Raw genomic sequence first — 20577 nt, forward strand, 5'->3', positions numbered from 1 at the left:
TGAGGCAATGCTACTACTAGCTTAGCATGTTCAAGGATGCTTACAAGTGGGTGGCCAAGTGCGACAAGTGCAAAATGTTCTCTAGCAAGCCTTAGTTAGCTGCTCTACCTCTAAAGTCAGTTGTAATTGAAGGCCCCTTTCAACAGTAGGGAATTTATTTCATTGGACCAATCAGTCCACCCTCATCTGTTGGTCACTTATATGTCATCACTTCTATAGATTAATTCACCAAATGGGTGGAAGCAAAGCCAACTAAGAAGACTACTTCTGAGGTAGTCTGTGAATTCATTAAAGAGAACAACTTGATGAGGTTTGGAGCACCAACGAAACTTGTCATGGACAATGCTTCTTATTTTTCTTCTACAAAAATTATAGAATTCTACTACGACAAAAGTATTCACCTAAGTCGTTCATCATATTACTTCTCTCAAGGAAACAATTAAGCATAATTAAGCAATAAGAACTTGATCAATATCGTGAAGAAATTGTTCTCTGAGAACCAGAACAACTAGCACAAGAAATTATATGATGCGCTCTAGGCAGACAGAGTTACACCTAAGAAGGCAATTGGGATTTCCCTGTTTGAGTTGGTTTACGAAGTTAAAGCCAATCTTCCTCTTCCACTTGAGCTATCCATTTGCAAGCTTCAACAAGTGATTGAGGATCTAGAATTCCAAGATGGATTGGAGAAGCACATTATGTATCTGACTAAGTTGGAAGAATAACATGAAAGGATGGTTAATCATATCACAAAACATTAAAAGCGTGTGAAGGTATTCTTCGATAAGAAGGCTAGACCAAGGTATTTCATGGAAGGTGACCTAGTCCTACTATGTGATAGAAGACATGAGCCCAAATACATGCATCACAAGTTTGACTCCCTTTGGAAGGGCCCTTTCAAGATTACACAAGCAAATCAGAACAATTAATTTTGTTTTGGTGTACCCTTCTAGAGAGGTTTTTCTATTTTCATACAATGGCTAGGATCTAAAGTTATGTCAAGTTCACAATTGAAAGTAGGTAACCCTTGCAGTTAATGTTAGTTTAGGTAGGTTGCTTTGCATCTTTCCATGCTTTATTTTCTTACTTTCGTAGATTAGATTTCTTTTCTCTTGTGTGTTTGGTTTAGTTGCCTGCTATAGTTTGTCATTTTGGCTAATGTGAAACCAGAGATTCTGGGTTCCTTCTCAAACATTTTCACAATGCCTAAGTCCCTAATCAAAGCTAATTGTTTCTAAGTTTTAGTCTTCCCCTTTTAAAGCTTGAGGTCATTGTTTCAAGTGAGTGTCTTTCCAAGTGAGAGATGTCTAAGTCTATTTTAGGACACTTGCTTCTCATCTTTCCCGAAGTACTTTGTTATCTTTGTTTTCGAGTCTCCTTTTGCATTACCTTTACCTAATCTTTCTATGTGGGTTTCTTGTTTTACCAGTTCGCATGGGGATTGGATGATTTAGGCATGGTTGGGGTGTGGTATTGCGTCCTCCTAATGAGAAGTAAGTGTTTAACATTTTATTATCTGTAATCTTGCTCTAACATTCATATCCTACAAATTCTTAAATTTCAAGATGATTTTCCCCTTTGTGAGAACTATATCAAGTGTAAATCTAATGGATGAGGCCATGACAATGATTAATAAGCTCATAATATGATTTTTTCTATGCCCAAAGGCTTGCAAAGCCGTGGATAGATGTTAGGGTGACTCTCATTCAGATCTATGGATATAAGATCAAGTATTACTAAGGAAAAAGGATCTATGATTTTTCTGTTGCATGTTCATGGAAATGATGTCATTTCGTTATATTTTCGAGGTCATATGAACTTGAGCCTAATCTCAATTCAAATGATCAAATAAGTGCGAGCATAATGTTGAAAGAACTATTTAAGGGCTCATAACCAGCAAGGCATGCTTGAGATTTAACTTTGAGGCCATCATATTGAAGTATAAGGTTGATTGTTGTTTGTTGTTCTTCAGTTCAGGAAATGATGCTGAGAAAGGAGCTTTCTGCCCCAAGGCAACAAAAGGGATATGTTTCTGAGGGCTTTAAGAATAGAAATTCAAGTTACCCTAAAGTACAAATATCTTTTGGAGATGCCCAAAAGATACTTTTAGAGAAATAAGTGTTTGAGATGTGAATCTGTTATGAAGGAGAAGTAGTATTAAAGCCTTAGGTAAAAAATAGTCGAGCAGAGTGTGCAAGCTAGCAAAAGGATTACTCCTTATGCTACGATTCCAAATGGAAGGAAATGGGTTTGTGGAAAGCTAACTCTCTCTCTCTCTCTCTCACTTAAATGAACAAAAAGTTTAAATAGCCATTACTTAAATGCAAATCCAACCGTTATAATTCTTGACCAAACTTAATTTCATTCGTGTGGCACAAACATTCTAATTCACAAATCTATTTCATTGGAATTGCATACAATTGGTTTTTACAAGTATATTTAACGATTATTTATCAAGAACTACATCCTATGCAATCATAGTGAATGACAATTAGAGTTGCTAGTTACAAAAGATTAATCGGCTTGGAGAGTGAGTTAAAAGATTTTACAGATACATCCTTCAAGTTCTACAATTTCGGTGATCTACACAGGAGGCTAAATTACCAACCCATTCACCCAATCACTCTAAAAATTAAAGAGAGCGGATTGGTAGAAGCAACTAACTTTCGAATGGTAGTTCATGCACCTGAGTTGGTGAAGGAGTGCATAGTGAGATACAACCCAAAAACAAAGCAAATTTTGTTTCCTAATCAGTCTATTCTCATATTTATTAACAAGGCACTGATGCAGTTTGCATTTGCAATCCCTGTAAAAGAGCAATATTGTGACATCAATTTTCGGTTCCTTTGTATCAATGTTCAATGAGAAGAAGACCCTCAAATGGGAGGACATGAAGAGGACCTAGTTCCACACTGCCCATTCAAAGAAGAATAAGATGCCAAAGACTCTGTTTGACACAAATCTAAAGTGAGAGATTGTGGATATCCTCACACTTCTCCTTAGATTGAAAGGAAGAGAGGAGATTTTGGAGTTCATTGAGCACCACTTCTTCCTAGTACAAGCAATTTGTGTAGAGAATATGTAGATCGACTGGGCATATATCATTTGTGATGAGCTTGCCTCATGGTTGTAGTCGACCAAAGGATTCAAATAGTTTTACATGTTCTCTTATTTAATCTATGCTTTGGCAACCCACCACTTGTGGCCTGAACTTCCTAGCATCCCAAATTATGATGAGTGCACCAAGGTCTATGAATTCTACCTACATCTGCAACTGCAAAGGAGCTACGAGGAATATGTTGCTATCAAGGATGATTTTACAATGAGATCGTGTCAAGAATTGCAAGGATGCCCAGAAATGAGGTTCTCACCAAATGAAATTTTGGCTATAAGCCAGTTTGGATGCTCATTCATTTAGTTTCCAAGTTTCTCCTATTTGTGAATAGGAGCTTATGATGGATTTCCTAAGAGGTTGCCCAGATATTCGGAGGACAAGGTGCTTTTAGTTGAGCTATGCCAACAAATCTTGGAGGTGAACACCCTGTGTTCAAATGTGAAGAAGATTGTCGGGATTCCATTCCCTATAGTGGTAGGCCCGTATTCGTGTGCCTCCAAATCAAATACTCAGAATCTGGTAAAGATTTTTGAAGGCAAGATTAAATTGTTAGATTATAAGGTGCTCAGGCCTCAATATGATCTAGTGAATTTTGTAAGGGAACATATGAAGTTGGGGTGTGCCTATAGGCATGTCCTGGATATTGAAGGTTTCTGGTCTGGGTGTCTCAATGAAAACCAAACTCGGGAGAGATTTTGGTCAAGACTAACTATTGATGAAATAAAATTGTATAACGATTCTGTTGATATCTTTGACCTTGCAGATGATGGATCTTACATGCACCCCACATCTTATGAGAAGATCAAGGGTACACCAATTCTATTTACCCCACCTAGAGATCTAGTCATTGACACCATGGAGGTTCTTATGAAGGTTTTAATCAAAAGAACTAACAAATCGATGGAGTAGACCCGAGCATGGAAGAAAGGAACTGGGAGCACTAGTTCTATGGGTGGAGTATTTGCTAGAGCCGCCCAATCAGCCACAACTACAACCACAACAATAATATCTATAGGGCCATCACAATCCATTGGCCAAGGAGGAGACCAACCTCTGGAAAAGAATGTGCCACTCACCCCTACTTGCGGAGCTAACCCTCTTCTAAACATTAGGAAGACTGGAGAGAAGGAAGATGACAAGGATAAGGGGAAGGAACAAGAAAAGTCAGTGGCTAATCTATCTTCCCCTATTCAAGTCATCAATTTGGATGATGATACTAACCCCATGGATGGCCAATAATAGGAGGCATCTTAGCAAGGGGATACATTAGCCCTTTCAGTAACCAAAGTTGATGCCTTCTCTCTTGCTTCCCAAAGCATGCCAACTCCATTGATCCCAAGGAAGTTGTTTGACCCCACAACACTACAATATGTTATCAATTTGCTCTCTATAGAGTATTGGTTTGAGGAGACCATTAATAGGAAGAAGAGGAGATACAAAGATGTGACCCCATCAAAGGATTTGATCACACAAGTCACCTCCTCCTAGCCATCAAAGAAAACAAAGAAGTAGAAGACCATTGTAGCACTCGCTACATATTCAACAACTGGCCACATGCTAGTTGAGATTACTGAGCCTCAAAAAGAAGGAAGATTTCACGAGCTCTCAAAGGACGACTTCCAAATCAGGATATTGGATCTTGGCATTCCAATTCATGACTCCATAGTGAACATTTGGAAGTCAACTAATGAGAAAATTGAGGACAAGCTAGAAGAGCCAAGAGTGGACAAGGAGATATTGAAGGCCTCAAATATAGAGCTAGTGGATTACATAAAGTCTGCACTTGGGAGTACTTCTTCCAGTCAATTCAACCCAAATACAAGGGAGAACGAGAACTTACTACTCAAGCTACAACAAGAGAGACAATTTGGGCAAGTAGGCTGACCATGGGTAGATTAGATAAAGGCTCAAGGACCCCTACAGGTCGAGAATCTGGGAAACCTAGTATTGGATGCTCACAAGCTCAGAGAGGTAGCTTTAGATCATCAAACAACCATACAAAAGGCAACAGACAAGCTGACTGAGCAATTGGCCCTTCTACAAGAGTTGATAGACATGAAGACCAATGTGGTCATTGCTCATGGGATTCTAAAGAGTGGCAAAAAATCATTATTCCACCACAAGAAATCCTTGGAGTTTGTCATAGAAAACTCTGTGAGATCTATAAATGAACTCAAGGATGTGCATGAGCTAGTACAAAAGATCATTGAATTTTTTTTTTAGTATTTGAAGATCTTGCACACGGAGTCCTTTGTGTCAACAAATGACAAGCTCATGGACATTGAGAGAATGAAGTCCAAGTTCTCGGCATTTGTCAATGAAGCCGTTGATCCCCTCAACTTCCAAGTGTCCAAGATCCAAGAACTCTCAGCAACAGATGCAACCATAAGGAGAGAAATGGAGAAGTTCTAATCAAGGGTGGCCAGAATTGATGAACTAATGAAAATGCATGACTATTGGATGATCCGACCTGACAATAGCCTCATTCAAGGTGTTGAGGAGCTAGATAAAGTAATCGAAGCCATGGAATCTTATAGAGCTAAGTTAGTGACTTCTAAGAAGACATGATGTTCTAATGCTTTTCCAAGCATCTGTCATTCTTCCTTCCCTCTTTCTTTTGTCATTATTCATGGGATTTTGTTAGTCTCTGTAAAGGACAATGATTCATGCTTGTCCTATTTTTAGATTATTCCTTTTAGAGATGCTCTACAAAGGCGATCATCCAATGTAATCAACCATTTTGAGAAGGCCTATAAATGTAATCTTTGATGAAGTTAATGAGATTGACAAAATTTACTTTGGGCAAAACCCTGTATCTGGGACTACTATGTGGAATGCATGTGTTGGTGTTGAAAGTTGAATGAATGCGAATGAACTTGGCTTTGTTTCCTTTGTTCAATAAGCTGTATGTCTTACTCTCTTCAGCATATGCATGTCTTCTATTCTCTCTGTTGTTCGACATGGTCTATATTTTTAGTTTAGTTCATTGCATAAGGAAGCCAAAATTGGTGTGTGGAGTAGCTGAGGGATAGACAATCTGGGTACTGTTAAAACATTAGCTAAACTATGTAATCTGGGAATTACTATTTTCACCATCTCTTCCTTTCTTCTTGCTATTTTAGTTAGTTTTTCATGTTTCCATTTCTTTGCATTGCAAGTCTGAATAGATTGTATTTTGTGAGTTAATTCCCCTTCTTTGCCTAGGTTGTTTAAAGTGTCGAGCAACTTGGTTTTGCCTCTTCTGCTCTTTGGTTGAGAGCATACCCCCAAAACTCAAAAGAAAAATTCATTGCATATCTTACACTCATAAGGGAGTTGTACCTTTCAATTTAGGGGTCTCTGATAGATGACTACACTGACCCATTTTGTTGTTAACTTCTTTGTTTTCCATAAGCCATTAGGCAAGTCAGGAGTCAGGGTATAAACCAAATATCAAGGAAGACAAACTGTTAACCAACACTCTCTTGCCCTGATGATGGTTCACAGAGTGTGACTCAAAACATTGGCTCAAAAGGAACACACAATCTAAATCTAGAAGCAAAAAAAATCTTCTCATGTTTTAGAGACAAAAAAATATTAAGGAGCACAATGTCATGTTATGCACCTAGGGATACAATATTATAATAGATATAGGTGGGTGTAGAGTCCAACATGTAGCACACATCCCTTACATTAATTATATTAGGTCATGTGAATAATGTAATTGATTATACCAAGAGGCAAAGGTAGCCTTCATTAGGATTACTCCTCCATCACATTATCAATAGGTCTACATACAAGAGGTGACTATCATTGTAAGGTGTGTGAAGTATGATATATTTTTTGAATCTCTTAGAGATATAACTTGGAGCATCTTATTTTGTAAGAAGTATTATGCGGTTTAACAAATAAATAGTAGCTAAAACAAAACAAGACAAATAAGAATTGAACACCAAAATCATAAACTAGATGACTGATGACTTTAGTGAGGTTTGGTGATTCCAACTTTCATTCATAGCTAGATAAATGAGTGAAATGAAGAAACACTTTCCAATATTATAGTAAACAACACATAAATGATGTCTCAATTCACATTAAACATGAAAAAGAAAGGAAAACTTAGACAATTCAATTTCCTTAATGATGTTTGATGACCTCAACTTCTATTTATCATTAGATGAAGGAGTGAAACAAAGAAATAATTTCTTAAACACTAGGAAATAATTAATTAATCATTTAACATACATAAACAAAGAAGAAACACACATAAAACCAACATAGGGTGAGTTGTTTCTTTAGTTTGTCATGATGACAAAAAAGTAAAACTAGTGTCTTATCGCCTTAGTGAGGCATGAAGACACCATCATCCACTCCAAGCTAGATGGACAAGGGCATTGAACATGACTATTGAATAGACCTCCACCTCCACACTCTCCCATCATTCTCTTCGTGATATATCTAGAATATCTCCATTGAATCCCTTTAAAGCCATGAACAAATGAGAGTTGAAATAAATAACTATAGGTACAAAGCACAACATATATTTTCGAAGGAAATAATTCGTAGTAAAGCTAACTATTTCATGTTTAATTCTACATCTCTTAACATTAAAGATCTATCATTTCAAATCTACTTATAATCCCATACACATGCACAAAGGCAAAGTACTAAATCTGGAGGCATTGAAGTTGAGTATGGGACAACAATGACTAGATGTGAGTGTGTTTGAAATGAATGTACGAATTTACATGATATAAACGTGCTAGTAGAAACACAATTTAAATTGATAATGATATACCATTAGAAGTCTCAGTGCACCACCTTCAATCAATTATTGATCTAAAGAAGAAAAATAAAAGTGTTTGGTTGAATCAAACATTCATAAAACAAAATAATTAAACTACCAATTTTTTTTTATAGCTAAACAAAAGTCCTTTTTGATAGGTAAACTACATAGCTAGATTAGTACTAGAATGTGTGACCTCTAAGGAAGTCCCAATGCTTCACCTCTATGAGCATCTCCTAGATGTGATGAGTGCTAAGTGTTCCATTCACTCTCATAAGAGTTGGTTCGTGTGAATCACTGCTCATGAAACATGAGTCAATAAGTTTGACTCAAAATACGACACTATCGAATCTATATAACAATATCACAATTCAAACCTATAACACAACGACCTAACATAAACACAAAGCCTACAAACATGATGTCTCAATAAAAACTTGAACCTCGATGACAACTTCACCATTAATAAATGTTTAACCTTTTGCTAAATAGATCACCCAAATTTTATGCTATATACCTTACACATCTCCAATTTATTTTTTTCAAAAATAATTTAGGGTGTTCCACTATTCAATCCTCTCACGCGAATGGGTGCATATAATAAGGCTCTAAGGCTCGAACATAAACCTAATACAAAGCACAACATCGCGCCGCACGATACCAAAGGCCGCAAAAGGTCTTTGAAAACCCAATCCGGTTGAGGGTTTTACTGAAACAAGCTAGAAACAGAAGCACCAAGGAATTTTGAATAGCAGTTCAATCGGGCAAATCACCTGCGTAAGAAGAAATGGCTTCGGATGGCGAGAATGGAGCAGAACAGGTGAACAGTAGCCCCGTGGCGAAGACGGCAGGGCAGAAGCGAGGGCGCGAGGCAGACGGCGCGGACGCCCCTGCAGAAAAGAGATGGCCCGGCTGGCCTGGTGAGACGGTTTTCAGACTCATCGTTCCTGTGCAGAAGGCAGGTGCAATCATTGGCCGCAAGGGCGAGCTCGTTAAGAAAATGTGCGAGGACACTAAGGCTCGTATTAAGATCCTCGATGGGGTCCCAGGAACCACTGATCGAGTTGTGAGTATATATGCCATCACTATAAGAAAAACACCAGTTTTCCTTTTTAATCTTTTCAATGCACTTCTCATCTAGCTGTATGATGCTACATTTTTGTACTCTTTGTGGGGTTTGTGGTTTAAATAGTAACTATGAAATGCCCAGAATGGAGGTCTAATGATTGGTTTGGGTGCCTGTTAGAGCATTTAAGGAAACCATTTTTTGGGCTTGTTAGGTCATTTTACAAGTTGCGTTGGGTCCTTTCTTATTTTTATGTTAGGGAAAATTTCCGCGGTAGGTTTGTTTGAAGATGATATTTTTGTTTCGCTATGAAAGGGTTATACATGCAAACACAGTGGTCCCTTTGACACATCAGTGTTTGTTGATGGGAGTTTTAGGTGTGAGGAAAAATAGTTTTGGTCCAGGAGGGTTTCTTAGCGGAAGGAAAATAATGTTGTTCCTGGAGGGTTTTGAAGTTGAAGGAAAACTAGCGTTGGTCGAGGAAAACTAGCGTTGCTCCAGGAGGGTTTTGAAGTGGAAGGGAAACTAGTGTTGGTCCAGGAGGGTTTTGAAGTGGAAGGGAAACTAGTGTTGGTCCAGGAGGGTTTTGAAGTGGAAGGGAAACTAGTGTTGGTCCAGGAGGGTTATATAATGCAAGTAAAGTACACCGGAAGCATGCTTAGTGCATTATGTTATTTGACTACGGTGCTCGTACTTATTTTTTTTTGATATGGCTTGTTGTATTGACCTCAGTTAATTTTAACAGTAGCCGCATTATTACTTATTTTTTTTTGATATGGCTTGTTGTATTGACCTCAGTTAATTTTAACAGTAGCCGCATTATTTTCCTTTTCATTTTTTAAAAAAAGATGTTAAATGTTTCAATGGTTTAAAACATAATCTTGATAAGACCGGAGAAAGAAAAGGTTTTTTCAAAATTATTGTGTTTTTGAACACTGTATTTAGCTTTGGGCTTGGTTTGAACGCGGAAGTGAGTTTAATCTTGTGATGTTGAAATTTAAAAATCTGGTACACTGAAATGTTGATTCCTCACTCCTTTATGTGTGAAATAGGTGTATCTATATATGGGGTCAAGTCATACTTATTTGCCACCACGTGCATTTTGCAGAAAGTTATCGTATTGATTCTGACAAACTGACTGGATATGAATTCTTCTCCTTGTTACGTTATCTGATATGGGGTATTTGATTTATTTATTTCTGACCATTGTATTTTGAACAATTGAATGGATTCAGTTTTTAACAATTTTCAAAGCACTAAAAGGAGATATTTTCAAAATAAAAGTCTAGTGATTTCTATATATTTTTAAGAACCTTGAAGTTAAATTTTAATTGAGCGCGACTAGGGATTCTCTTATGTTTTTATTTCATATTTCTAGGTTCTGATAACTGGAAGAGAGGAACCTGATGCAGCAATATCTCCTGCCATGGATGGCATTCTTAGAGTTCATAAGCGTGTTGCAGGGCTCCAGGAAGGTGAAGGTGACAGTGCAAGTGCTGAAGCAGCAATGACACCAATTTTAACTCGACTTTTGGTTGCATCATCACAAGCTGGAAGCTTAATTGGTAAACAAGGTTCCCAAATCAAATCCATTCAAGATGGTTCTGGTGCTAATGTACGTGTCATTCCTGCAGGTTAGTCAAATCTAGCATGCCTTAAAAAATAGAGTTTGTTATCTAAGAAATCATGAAGATCCCAGGGCAGCACATAATGATAATAGACCCCATTGAATAAGATTTCAGGTTGTTGTCTGGTCTCTAAACTAATAATGATTTATAACTAACAAGTGCCATGTCTTTAATGATAAAGAATCCAGGTCTTTAGACAGGAAGTTACTCTGAGTAGTCTTTTATGTTTTCTCTTATACAAGTTTTCTCTCAAAATTTTTGGTGTGTTAAGTTTGAATGGGGTTAGACAATGATTGAATGCCTAGACTAATCATATGTAAAAGAAATGAGGCTTCACCTTTTTCTGCATAACTAAATACATTTTTTCTTACATTATAATACAAACACCAAGTGGTTTGTATCGGATGTGGTATCTTTGGTTTGATCTTAGTTTCTATTTATTTCTATAAGAGGACATTCCTTTCTTGGAAAGACAAAACTCTTGAAATGTCTAGAGAATGGAAGAATTGAAGTTTTCCCAAAGTTTAGGGTAGTAGGCTTACAGATACATATCTGTGTGTTACTCTTGAAATGTCTAGAGAATGGAAGAATTTAAGTTTTCCCAAAGTTTAGGGTAGTAGGCTTACATAAACATATCTATGTGTTACCCTTGCAATGTCTAGAGAATGGAAGAATTAAAGTTTTCCCATAGTTTAGGGTAGTAGGCTTACAGATACATATCTGTGTGTTAGTACAATATTTATCAACATTTGGAATACTCATATAAGGTAACAGCAAAGTTTGACTTTATCAAAAGTATCAGATAGATAAAAAGGGGAATTCAATCTCAATTTTGGCGAGACATTGATGTGATTCCTAGAATTACTGAAACCATCTATGTCAATGTTGTATGTGTTTTGTGTAATGTTGCCATGTGAAGAAATGATTGACGAAAGTTGCATGGACACAGATACAGATACAAATACAAATACAAATATGGTACTGAATATAGATATGGCTGTTTTTAAAGACCCAAAGACCCTCAATATGAATATGGCTGTTTTTAAAGACCCTCAATATGAATATGGCTGGATATGAACATTAACAAAACAGACACACCCAGGCATTTAAACCAGTTTTAAAAGCTATTAGAAGAGATTTTTGTTACTTCAAAAGCAATATAAATATGTAAATGCTACATAAATAATTATAAGTTAGTTTAACACTTTACAATATGCAAGAATAGTAGAGTTGCATTAAAAGATAACCCAAAAAATGGATTGCTGAGTTGATATACTTCCCAATGGTTTATTAGTTAGGTTGGAAAGACTGGCTATTGCATTTTTGATTGCAGTTCATTGTTTGGGTTCTCATAAGTACAGGATGTAAAGGTTTGTAGGATCTCTGATAAAGATAAACTAAATCTCTTTTGATAAAATATTAATAAATACTGATATAGATATTATCAGAACTGTATATAAAACTGAATTTGGTTCTGATTAATAATATCGAAAAATGGGATGCTGAGTTGATTTACTTCCCAATGATTTATTAGTTAGGTTGGAAAGACTGGCTATTGCATTGTTGATTGTAGTTCATTGTTTGGGTTCTCATAAGTATAGGATGTAAAGGTTTGTAAGATCTCTGATAAAGATAAACTAAATCTCTTTTGATAAAATATCAATATATGCTGATATAGATATTATCAGAACTGTATATACAGCTGAATTTGGTTCTGATTAATAATATCGATGTGCTCTAGATATAGTAAGTAGATTGATAATGTTTCTAATCACAGTCCGAATGATATATGTATTTAACTTGCACTTTCGCATATAGTGAATTCATGTCTGCATTTTCGCTGCCAGGGATGCCTGTAAGTCTCTATTGAGAAATGGAGCATCAAATTTTAACAACATACTCAGCTACCTTTACATGCATTTAAGGTCATTTGAATACCAGTGGACTTTTTCACAGACAGAGCAACACATTCACATACTTTCTAATGCTTTTCATGACACACTTGACTGCTTTCGTGTTAATAGAACATAGTTGCTTATTAACACTACAGATATTTCAATAGTGGGAATAATTAATATCTCAAATAGGTAAATAGTTGCAGTACTGTGATCTATAAACATGACTCCTGGCCTTGATCCCATGTGAATTCCTTAATAAATGTCTTTAAGTTACCTAAAACAAGGTATATAGTTTTAAAAAGGGTTGATTAAATTGTTTATGATTACTATCTCCTCAGAAATCTATAATATATAATAAATACTCAAGTGTGTGATTGATACTTCATTGAGATATGCCAAAGAAATTTTAACTATTTTAAAACTTTCTTAATGTTTGGTATGCCATGATTATCCAAACCTGACGATGATCTAAAATCAGTAATAGTAAAGCATAATAGATTATGTGTGTTTATTTAGTGTTTCAGAATGGGATACCACTAGGTCATGAATTGGAAGGCAATATTGCTTAATCTAGGGAAGTTGCAATAGTTTGGAATTTAACAACAGCAAAGCCAAGTTTTTGGTAGAAAACTTTGGTGATCAGAATAGGATGTTCATAGATTGAAATGCTGTAATACTTTATCTAAGGAAGTTATTGTGAGGCTTTGAAACTTACTAACGAGGAAGCTGTTTATTCAATATCACATAAAATTATAAATTGCATGATAAAGATTATGAACAATATTGTGCTTGTTCATTTCTATCTCTTTGCTGAAAGAATCTTGTCCTTAAGTATATAATGTTTGAACTTGGTTTTCTTTTTAACCTTATGGTGTCTTATAAATTTGTAGTGCTTAAGATGAAGCTTTGATATTAGTCATTCTATTTGGAGTTTGTTAATAATGAGCTATATATTTGTGCAGATGACTTGTCTTTTTGTGCTTTGCCTGATGACCGAATTGTAGAAATTCAAGGTGAAGCATCCAAGGTGCAAAAGGCACTGGAGATGGTTGTTGGCCATCTTCGCAAGTATTTGGTTGATCGAAGTATCCTTCCATTATTTGAACAAAAAGTAAGCTAATGCTCTCAATGTAGCAGGTTTTGTTTTCAAGGAATTGTGATTTTTTCCGAACACATTTTTTAATATGAAGTTCGAACATTGATGATCATTTCTGTTTATATTGTGTGATCATAACAGCTTGTGAGAAATGCTAACATCAATCTTTCTTTGAATTGACAGCCACAGGCAGCAAATGGTGCACCTGATTCAACTCCTGGGACATGGGGAAAGATGGCTGCACAACCTCTTTCTAGTTCTAGTCATTCAGGACTAGGCACAAGTTTCACTTCAGCATTCAAAGCTGATCCACTATATCCTACACGTGATACACAAATTGAATCACAAGCTCATCACCGTGGATTATCCTTGTATGGAAAAGATCCAGGACCTGTAGGGCTAAGATCTTCTCTATCTGCACCTTCACCAGCACCAGTGATTACCCAGGTTTGTATTTTTTTCATTAGAAAATTAAGAGCGACTTCATTCAACTCCTGTAACTGATTACATGCATGATAGATCTGATGAATTTGTCCTCAGAATGCATGGGAATTTTCTGTTTGTAGTTTGCTAATGTTGGAATTATCATGGACTATGTTGTGTGTCATAACTTGCCATGAATGAAGTTGATACTTATGGTTGGTTTATGATACTAAAGTGTCATAAACTTAAGATGTCTAGTTAATGGTTGTTGATATTTAAATGTAATGAAGTGTAGTATTAGGAAGAGATAAGAGCACGCTGCTAGTTTTATTTATCATTGTGAGAATTACAACCTATAGGTCTTAAAATCTGGAGTCTTTGTGGGATTTTGGGTTCAGCTCAGATTGGGTTGAGATTTCCTGACCTGGGCTGCCATTTCAGCCTATCAAAATAATTCAATTGAATGACAATTCCAATGTAGACAGAATTGTTTTCTACTGAACTGTCCATGTCTATTCAAGCGTGGTGTTAGAACCTATGCTCATAGGAGGATTATAATCCTTGACTAAATGAAAGTTAGCTTTACTGAAGTAGGATGCACCCTTTATTCACAAAGGGTTATTTAATGCAACTGTAGGTGGACATTTCTATACTACATAGTTTCACAAGCCATAGTGCCGGGCTAGATTCTATATATAACATGTGGTGAATCAGCAGGACCCTATATTAGTTTTTACTGTAATTTGAGCACAATTACGTCTAATCTATATACATGTTAGATTTGAAAAGTACTTTGAGATAACTAACATGGAATATCTTGATAAGTAGGAAATGATTTCCACAGCTAGTCAAATTGTGATGTGAATATCAGGATTTAACTGTGTGATTTTTTGAGTCAAACTCGATGACCCATGTTTCATGAGTAGTGATTCAACATGAATCCATCTCTCATGAGAATAAATGGAACACTTAGCACTCATTGGATCTAGGTGATGCTCACAGGGGTGAAGCACCGGGACTTCTCGGGAGGTCACCCATCCCAGTACTACTCCAGCCTGAGCGCGCTTAACTACGGAGTTTCCTCCACAGTTAAACCCAAAGCTTGCAACCCCATTTGCAAAACCTTCACCAAGTGTTGTGCCTTATGAACCATTCATTAGAAAGCCCCTTAAGCTCATCAATTGATAAGTAGGAGATGATTTCCAGAGCTAGTCAAATTGTGATGTGAATATCAGGATTTAACTGTGTGATTTTTTGAGTCAAACTCGATGACCCATGTTTCATGAGTAGTGATTCAACATGAATCCATCTCTCATGAGAATAAATGGAACACTTAGCACTCATTGGATCTAGGTGATGCTCACAGGGGTGAAGCACCGGGACTTCCCGGGAGGTCACCCATCCCAGTACTACTCCAGCCTGAGCGCGCTTAACTACGGAGTTTCCTCCACAGTTAAACCCAAAGCTTGCAACCCCATTTGCAAAACCTTCACCAAGTGTTGTGCCTTATGAACCATTCATTAGAAAGCCCCTTAAGCTCATCAATTGATAAGTAGGAGATGATTTCCACAGCTAGTCAAATTGTGATGTGAATATCAGGATTTAACTGTGTGATTTTTTGAGTCAAACTCGATGACCCATGTTTCATGAGTAGTGATTCAACATGAATCCATCTCTCATGAGAATAAATGGAACACTTAGCACTCATTGGATCTAGGTGATGCTCACAGGGGTGAAGCACCGGGACTTCCCGGGAGGTCACCCATCCCAGTACTACTCCAGCCTGAGCGCGCTTAACTACGGAGTTTCCTCCACAGTTAAACCCAAAGCTTGCAACCCCATTTGCAAAACCTTCACCAAGTGTTGTGCCTTATGAACCATTCATTAGAAAGCCCCTTAAGCTCATCAATTGATAAGTAGGAGATGATTTCCACAGCTAGTCAAATTGTGATGTGAATATCAGGATTTAACTGTGTGATTTTTTGAGTCAAACTCGATGACCCATGTTTCATGAGTAGTGATTCAACATGAATCCATCTCTCATGAGAAAAAATGAAACACTTAGCACTCATTGGATCTAGGTGATGCTCACAGGGGTGAAGCACCGGGACTTCCCGGGAGGTCACCCATCCCAGTACTACTCCAGCCTGAGCGCGCTTAACTACGGAGTTTCCTCCACAGTTAAACCCAAAGCTTGCAACCCCATTTGCAAAACCTTCACCAAGTGTTGTGCCTTATGAACCATTCATTAGAAAGCCCCTTAAGCTCATCAATTGATAAGTAGGAGATGATTTCCACAGCTAGTCAAATTGTGATGTGAATATCAGGATTTAACTGTGTGATTTTTTGAGTCAAACTCGATGACCCATGTTTCATGAGTAGTGATTCAACATGAATCCATCTCTCATGAGAATAAATGGAACACTTAGCACTCATTGGATCTAGGTGATGCTCACAGGGGTGAAGCACCGGGACTTCCCGGGAGGTCACCCATCCCAGTACTACTCCAGCCTGAGCTGTGGAAATCATCTCCTACTTATCAATTGATGAGCTTAAGGGGCTTTCTAATGAATGGTTCATAAGGCACAACACTTGGTGAAGGTTTTGCAAATGGGGTTGCAAGCTTTGGGTTTAACTGTGGAGGAAACTCCGTAGTTAAGCGCGCTCAGTTTGGAGTAGTACTGGGATGGGTGACCTCCCGGGAAGTCCCGGTGCTTCACCCCTGTGAGCATCACCTAGATCCAATGAGTGCTAAGTGTTCCATTTATTCTCATGAGAGATGGATTCATGTTGAATCACTACTCATGAAACATGGGTCATCGAGTTTGACTCAAAAAATCACATAGTTAAATCCTGATATTCACATCACAATTTGACTAGCTGTGGAAATCATCTCCTACTTATCAATTGATGAGCTTAAGGGGCTTTCTAATGAATGGTTCATAAGGCACAACACTTGGTGAAGGTTTTGCAAATGGGGTTGCAAGCTTTGGGTTTAACTGTGGAGGAAACTCCGTAGTTAAGCGCGCTCAGGCTAGAGTAGTACTGGGATGGGTGACCTCCCGGGAAGTCCCGGTGCTTCACCCCTGTGAGCATCACCTAGATCCAATGAGTGCTAAGTGTTCCATTTATTCTCATGAGAGATGGATTCATGTTGAATCACTACTCATGAAACATGGGTCATCGAGTTTGACTCAAAAAATCACACAGTTAAATCCTGATATTCACATCACAATTTGACTAGCTGTGGAAATCATCTCCTACTTATCAATTGATGAGCTTAAGGGGCTTTCTAATGAATGGTTCATAAGGCACAACACTTGGTGAAGGTTTTGCAAATGGGGTTGCAAGCTTTGGGTTTAACTGTGGAGGAAACTCCGTAGTTAAGCGCGCTCAGGCTGGAGTAGTACTGGGATGGGTGACCTCCCGGGAAGTCCCGGTGCTTCACCCCTGTGAGCATCACCTAGATCCAATGAGTGCTAAGTGTTCCATTTATTCTCATGAGAGATGGATTCATGTTGAATCACTACTCATGAAACATGGGTCATCGAGTTTGACTCAAAAAATCACACAGTTAAATCCTGATATTCACATCACAATGGAATATCTTATTGCAAAGGATGACAAAATGCCTTGTTCTGGATTTCTTTTAGTACATGTAAAACCATTCATTTTGGAGGTTGTTAGATATGTGCTTTGTCACCCGCAGGTTCACCCATCTTAGAATTTTGGGTCATGCTCTCTTCCTGCCAGGGTCATCTCTCTAACATTTCTGCTCTTGCTTTCGTTGCACACATTTCCAATTTTTGTTAACAACATGGCTTGCATGTCCAGGCTTGTCATTATTTTGGTCAGACTTTTTGTTTTGTTTCTTTTTACTACATTCAAAAAGCATTCTACCTAGAGGTTGGTAGGCCTGTGCTTTGTTCCCAATGGGTTATCCTTTTTAGCTTTGATTATTTTGAATTTAACTCATTGTGTCTTGGACCATCGACTAAAGGAGTGACTGGGTGGTATATTTAGTATGCTCTTAATTTGCTAGCAACTGAACTGAGGCAATGTTACACGGTTGTATGGCAACCTTGATCCTTACAAGATAACTTAAATGTGCAGGTTATACAAAAAATGCAGATTCCTCTTTCGTATGCAGATGATGTAATTGGAGTGGAAGGAACAAATATTGGTTATATGCGTCGAGCTAGTGGAGCTACAATAACAATTCAGGAAACAAGGGGTGTGCCCAATGAAATCACTGTAGAAATCAAGGGGAGCACTACTGAGGTTCAAACAGCTCAACAACTTATTCAGGTACCTCTTAAATAAAGTAATGATTGTCAAGTATAAATTCATATAATGAAGAGGGTAATATAAGCTACTGTGATCTGGTTTTTATTTAATAATAATTTTTTGTTATACAGAATTTCATGGCTGGAGGAGGGCATAAGAAAATTACTCACAGCAGTATTGATTCTGGTTATGGTTCTTCTTATGGACAAAGCTATAGTTCACTGTATCCCTCGTCATCTTTGAGCAGTCATTCTCTTGGTGGATATGGATCTTCCTACGGTACAGGATATGGCTATTGAGAGCTAGATGTACATTTACTCAACAATTACCTTTACCAAACTTTGTAATTCTTGGAGAGCAGACTTTGTAGAGTGGTAATATTGCTTCTAATAGCATATGGCAAAAGTAGTTTTTAGGAAACATGAGAAGAGGGATATCATGTAATGTTGACTCCAATGTTTATTTATAACCTATGTTCTTTTTGGCAATAACTAAAGATGCCTGATATGGATTTAAGTCCGTACATAGGTCTTGGTATGGTTTATATCCGTGATTCACTTGTTACTTTTATCAAAATGTCAAAATGCTTTTCAAATTGAACAGTTTTCTTATTAAATTCTGTAATCTGTAAAATTGCATTTATAAGTTGCAGTTTTCAGGGTAGTTCGTAATTGGAATGCTATGTTTAAATTTGATAGTGATTCTATTTTTAATCAAAACTCTAATTAATATTTTTCATTTTATGATACTTTAGAAATGTTCTAAATTGTATTACGTTAATTCATGGAAATTCGGTAGCTGTAACATATTGCTTTGCGTTTTATGTTCTGAATAAAGACCATTTTCTAATGTTTGCGAGGCCATCATACAGGCTGCTAAGGGTTCTCGGTTACAGGAATGAAATGAATTCGAGTTAAGTAAATACTGTAATAAAACAGAGTTAATTACTTTTTGGTTGTGATTCTCAGCGCTGAGCTGCGAACTTTTCTCTATATGTCGGGCTTCTTTAGTAGGCTTGGAATTTCATTTATTTATTTTTACATCTTTTAGATGGATAACAATTACAAAATGAGGTGACCTTACACACATTCCAAATGATGTTACCTTTACTTAAATATCATGAGAGGCTACCTTTAAATATCATGAGAGGCTACCTTTATATTAAAATATCATGAGGTTACCTCTAAATTAATCATCTTATACATGGGATAGTTTCTTGTTTTTTTTTTCTCAATTAATTTAATACACGACCAAATGCACATTACAAATGAGGTTACCTTCATATTAAATGTTATACAGGAGATAAAATTGTCTGTCTTCATTTTTTCGGTACTTTGTAAAATAATGTTTTATTAATGTATTAAACAGTGGTACGATTCTAGTTTTTAGATATTTTTATAAAAAATTGTGGATGGGAGATAATCAATCACTTTGTTACATTGGATTGGAAAAGTCCGATACAAATTGGTTATTTGGTACAATGATTGGAAAAGGCCGATCCAAATTGGTTATTAATTTTTATTTCGTGGCCTGATGAATGAAAGTTATTGATAGGTAATACCAAGTTTGTTCTGCAATACCTACCTTTAGACCACCGAATGTAGTCTCATGGCAGGGAAGGTGACCGGATTGGCTCGAGTCGTGCCAAAGCTTTATGGCATGAACGTATTTGCCTGCTGCAGCACTTTTACATAAGGAAAAGCTGGTAAAGCAGTTAAATATGCATAAATATATAGAGAAACAAGTGAAGTGAGAAGATAAACGAGAACTACTGTCCCGACATAGGTGGTACACACCTTTTTTACGGATCGGATCATAATGCAATGGCATTTCTTTGTATATCCTCGGCGAAGAAACATAAGTTGAAGAATGACATGACAGTCCTGAGTATAGGATTCTCAATGATGTCTTTACCTCTGCCATAATCAGGTCCATTGTAGGGGAGGATGCTGCAAGATTTTCAGGTGTGACACATATTAGTGAAGTGACATATGCTCATGCAAATGGCAGGCCAAGATGTCCAATGATATAAATAATGTATTTTTCCCTATGTGAGAAGTATACCTCACCTCTTTAAAGTAGGAGCATAATTAGACCTGAAACCAATGGGGAATAAACCCATTGTAGTATGAAGTATTCCTAAATTGTTTTGGCAAATATTATAGACTATACAGTAGAGAAGTTTGTAATTTCATGGAATATAAGGATTGGAGTTTGTAGATTCAAATTCCATAATTGATGTGAATATATGGTTATTTGTATCACTAATGTATAACAATGTTTAGTGAATTGCCACTCT

General features: G+C 37.0%; 1 protein-coding gene across 1 annotated transcript; it reads left to right on the forward strand.

Moving 5' to 3' along the window:
- The first annotated feature begins 8509 nt into the window (after window positions 1-8509).
- LOC149575222 (RNA-binding KH domain-containing protein PEPPER-like) lies at window positions 8510-18894 on the forward strand. Its single transcript, XM_089815042.1, has 6 exons — window positions 8510-8946; window positions 10325-10580; window positions 13435-13583; window positions 13752-14015; window positions 18105-18299; window positions 18410-18894. Exons 1-6 carry the CDS (start codon window positions 8668-8670, stop codon window positions 18575-18577), a joined length of 1311 nt encoding a protein of 436 aa, XP_089671168.1. The 5' UTR covers window positions 8510-8667; the 3' UTR covers window positions 18578-18894.
- The last annotated feature ends 1683 nt before the right edge of the window (window positions 18895-20577 follow it).

The sequence above is a fragment of the Cupressus sempervirens genome, chromosome 2 (assembly GCF_028749045.1).
Source record: "Cupressus sempervirens isolate cs-2001-9-10 chromosome 2, ASM2874904v1, whole genome shotgun sequence".
In the NCBI taxonomy this organism is placed as follows: Eukaryota; Viridiplantae; Streptophyta; class Pinopsida; order Cupressales; family Cupressaceae; genus Cupressus; species Cupressus sempervirens.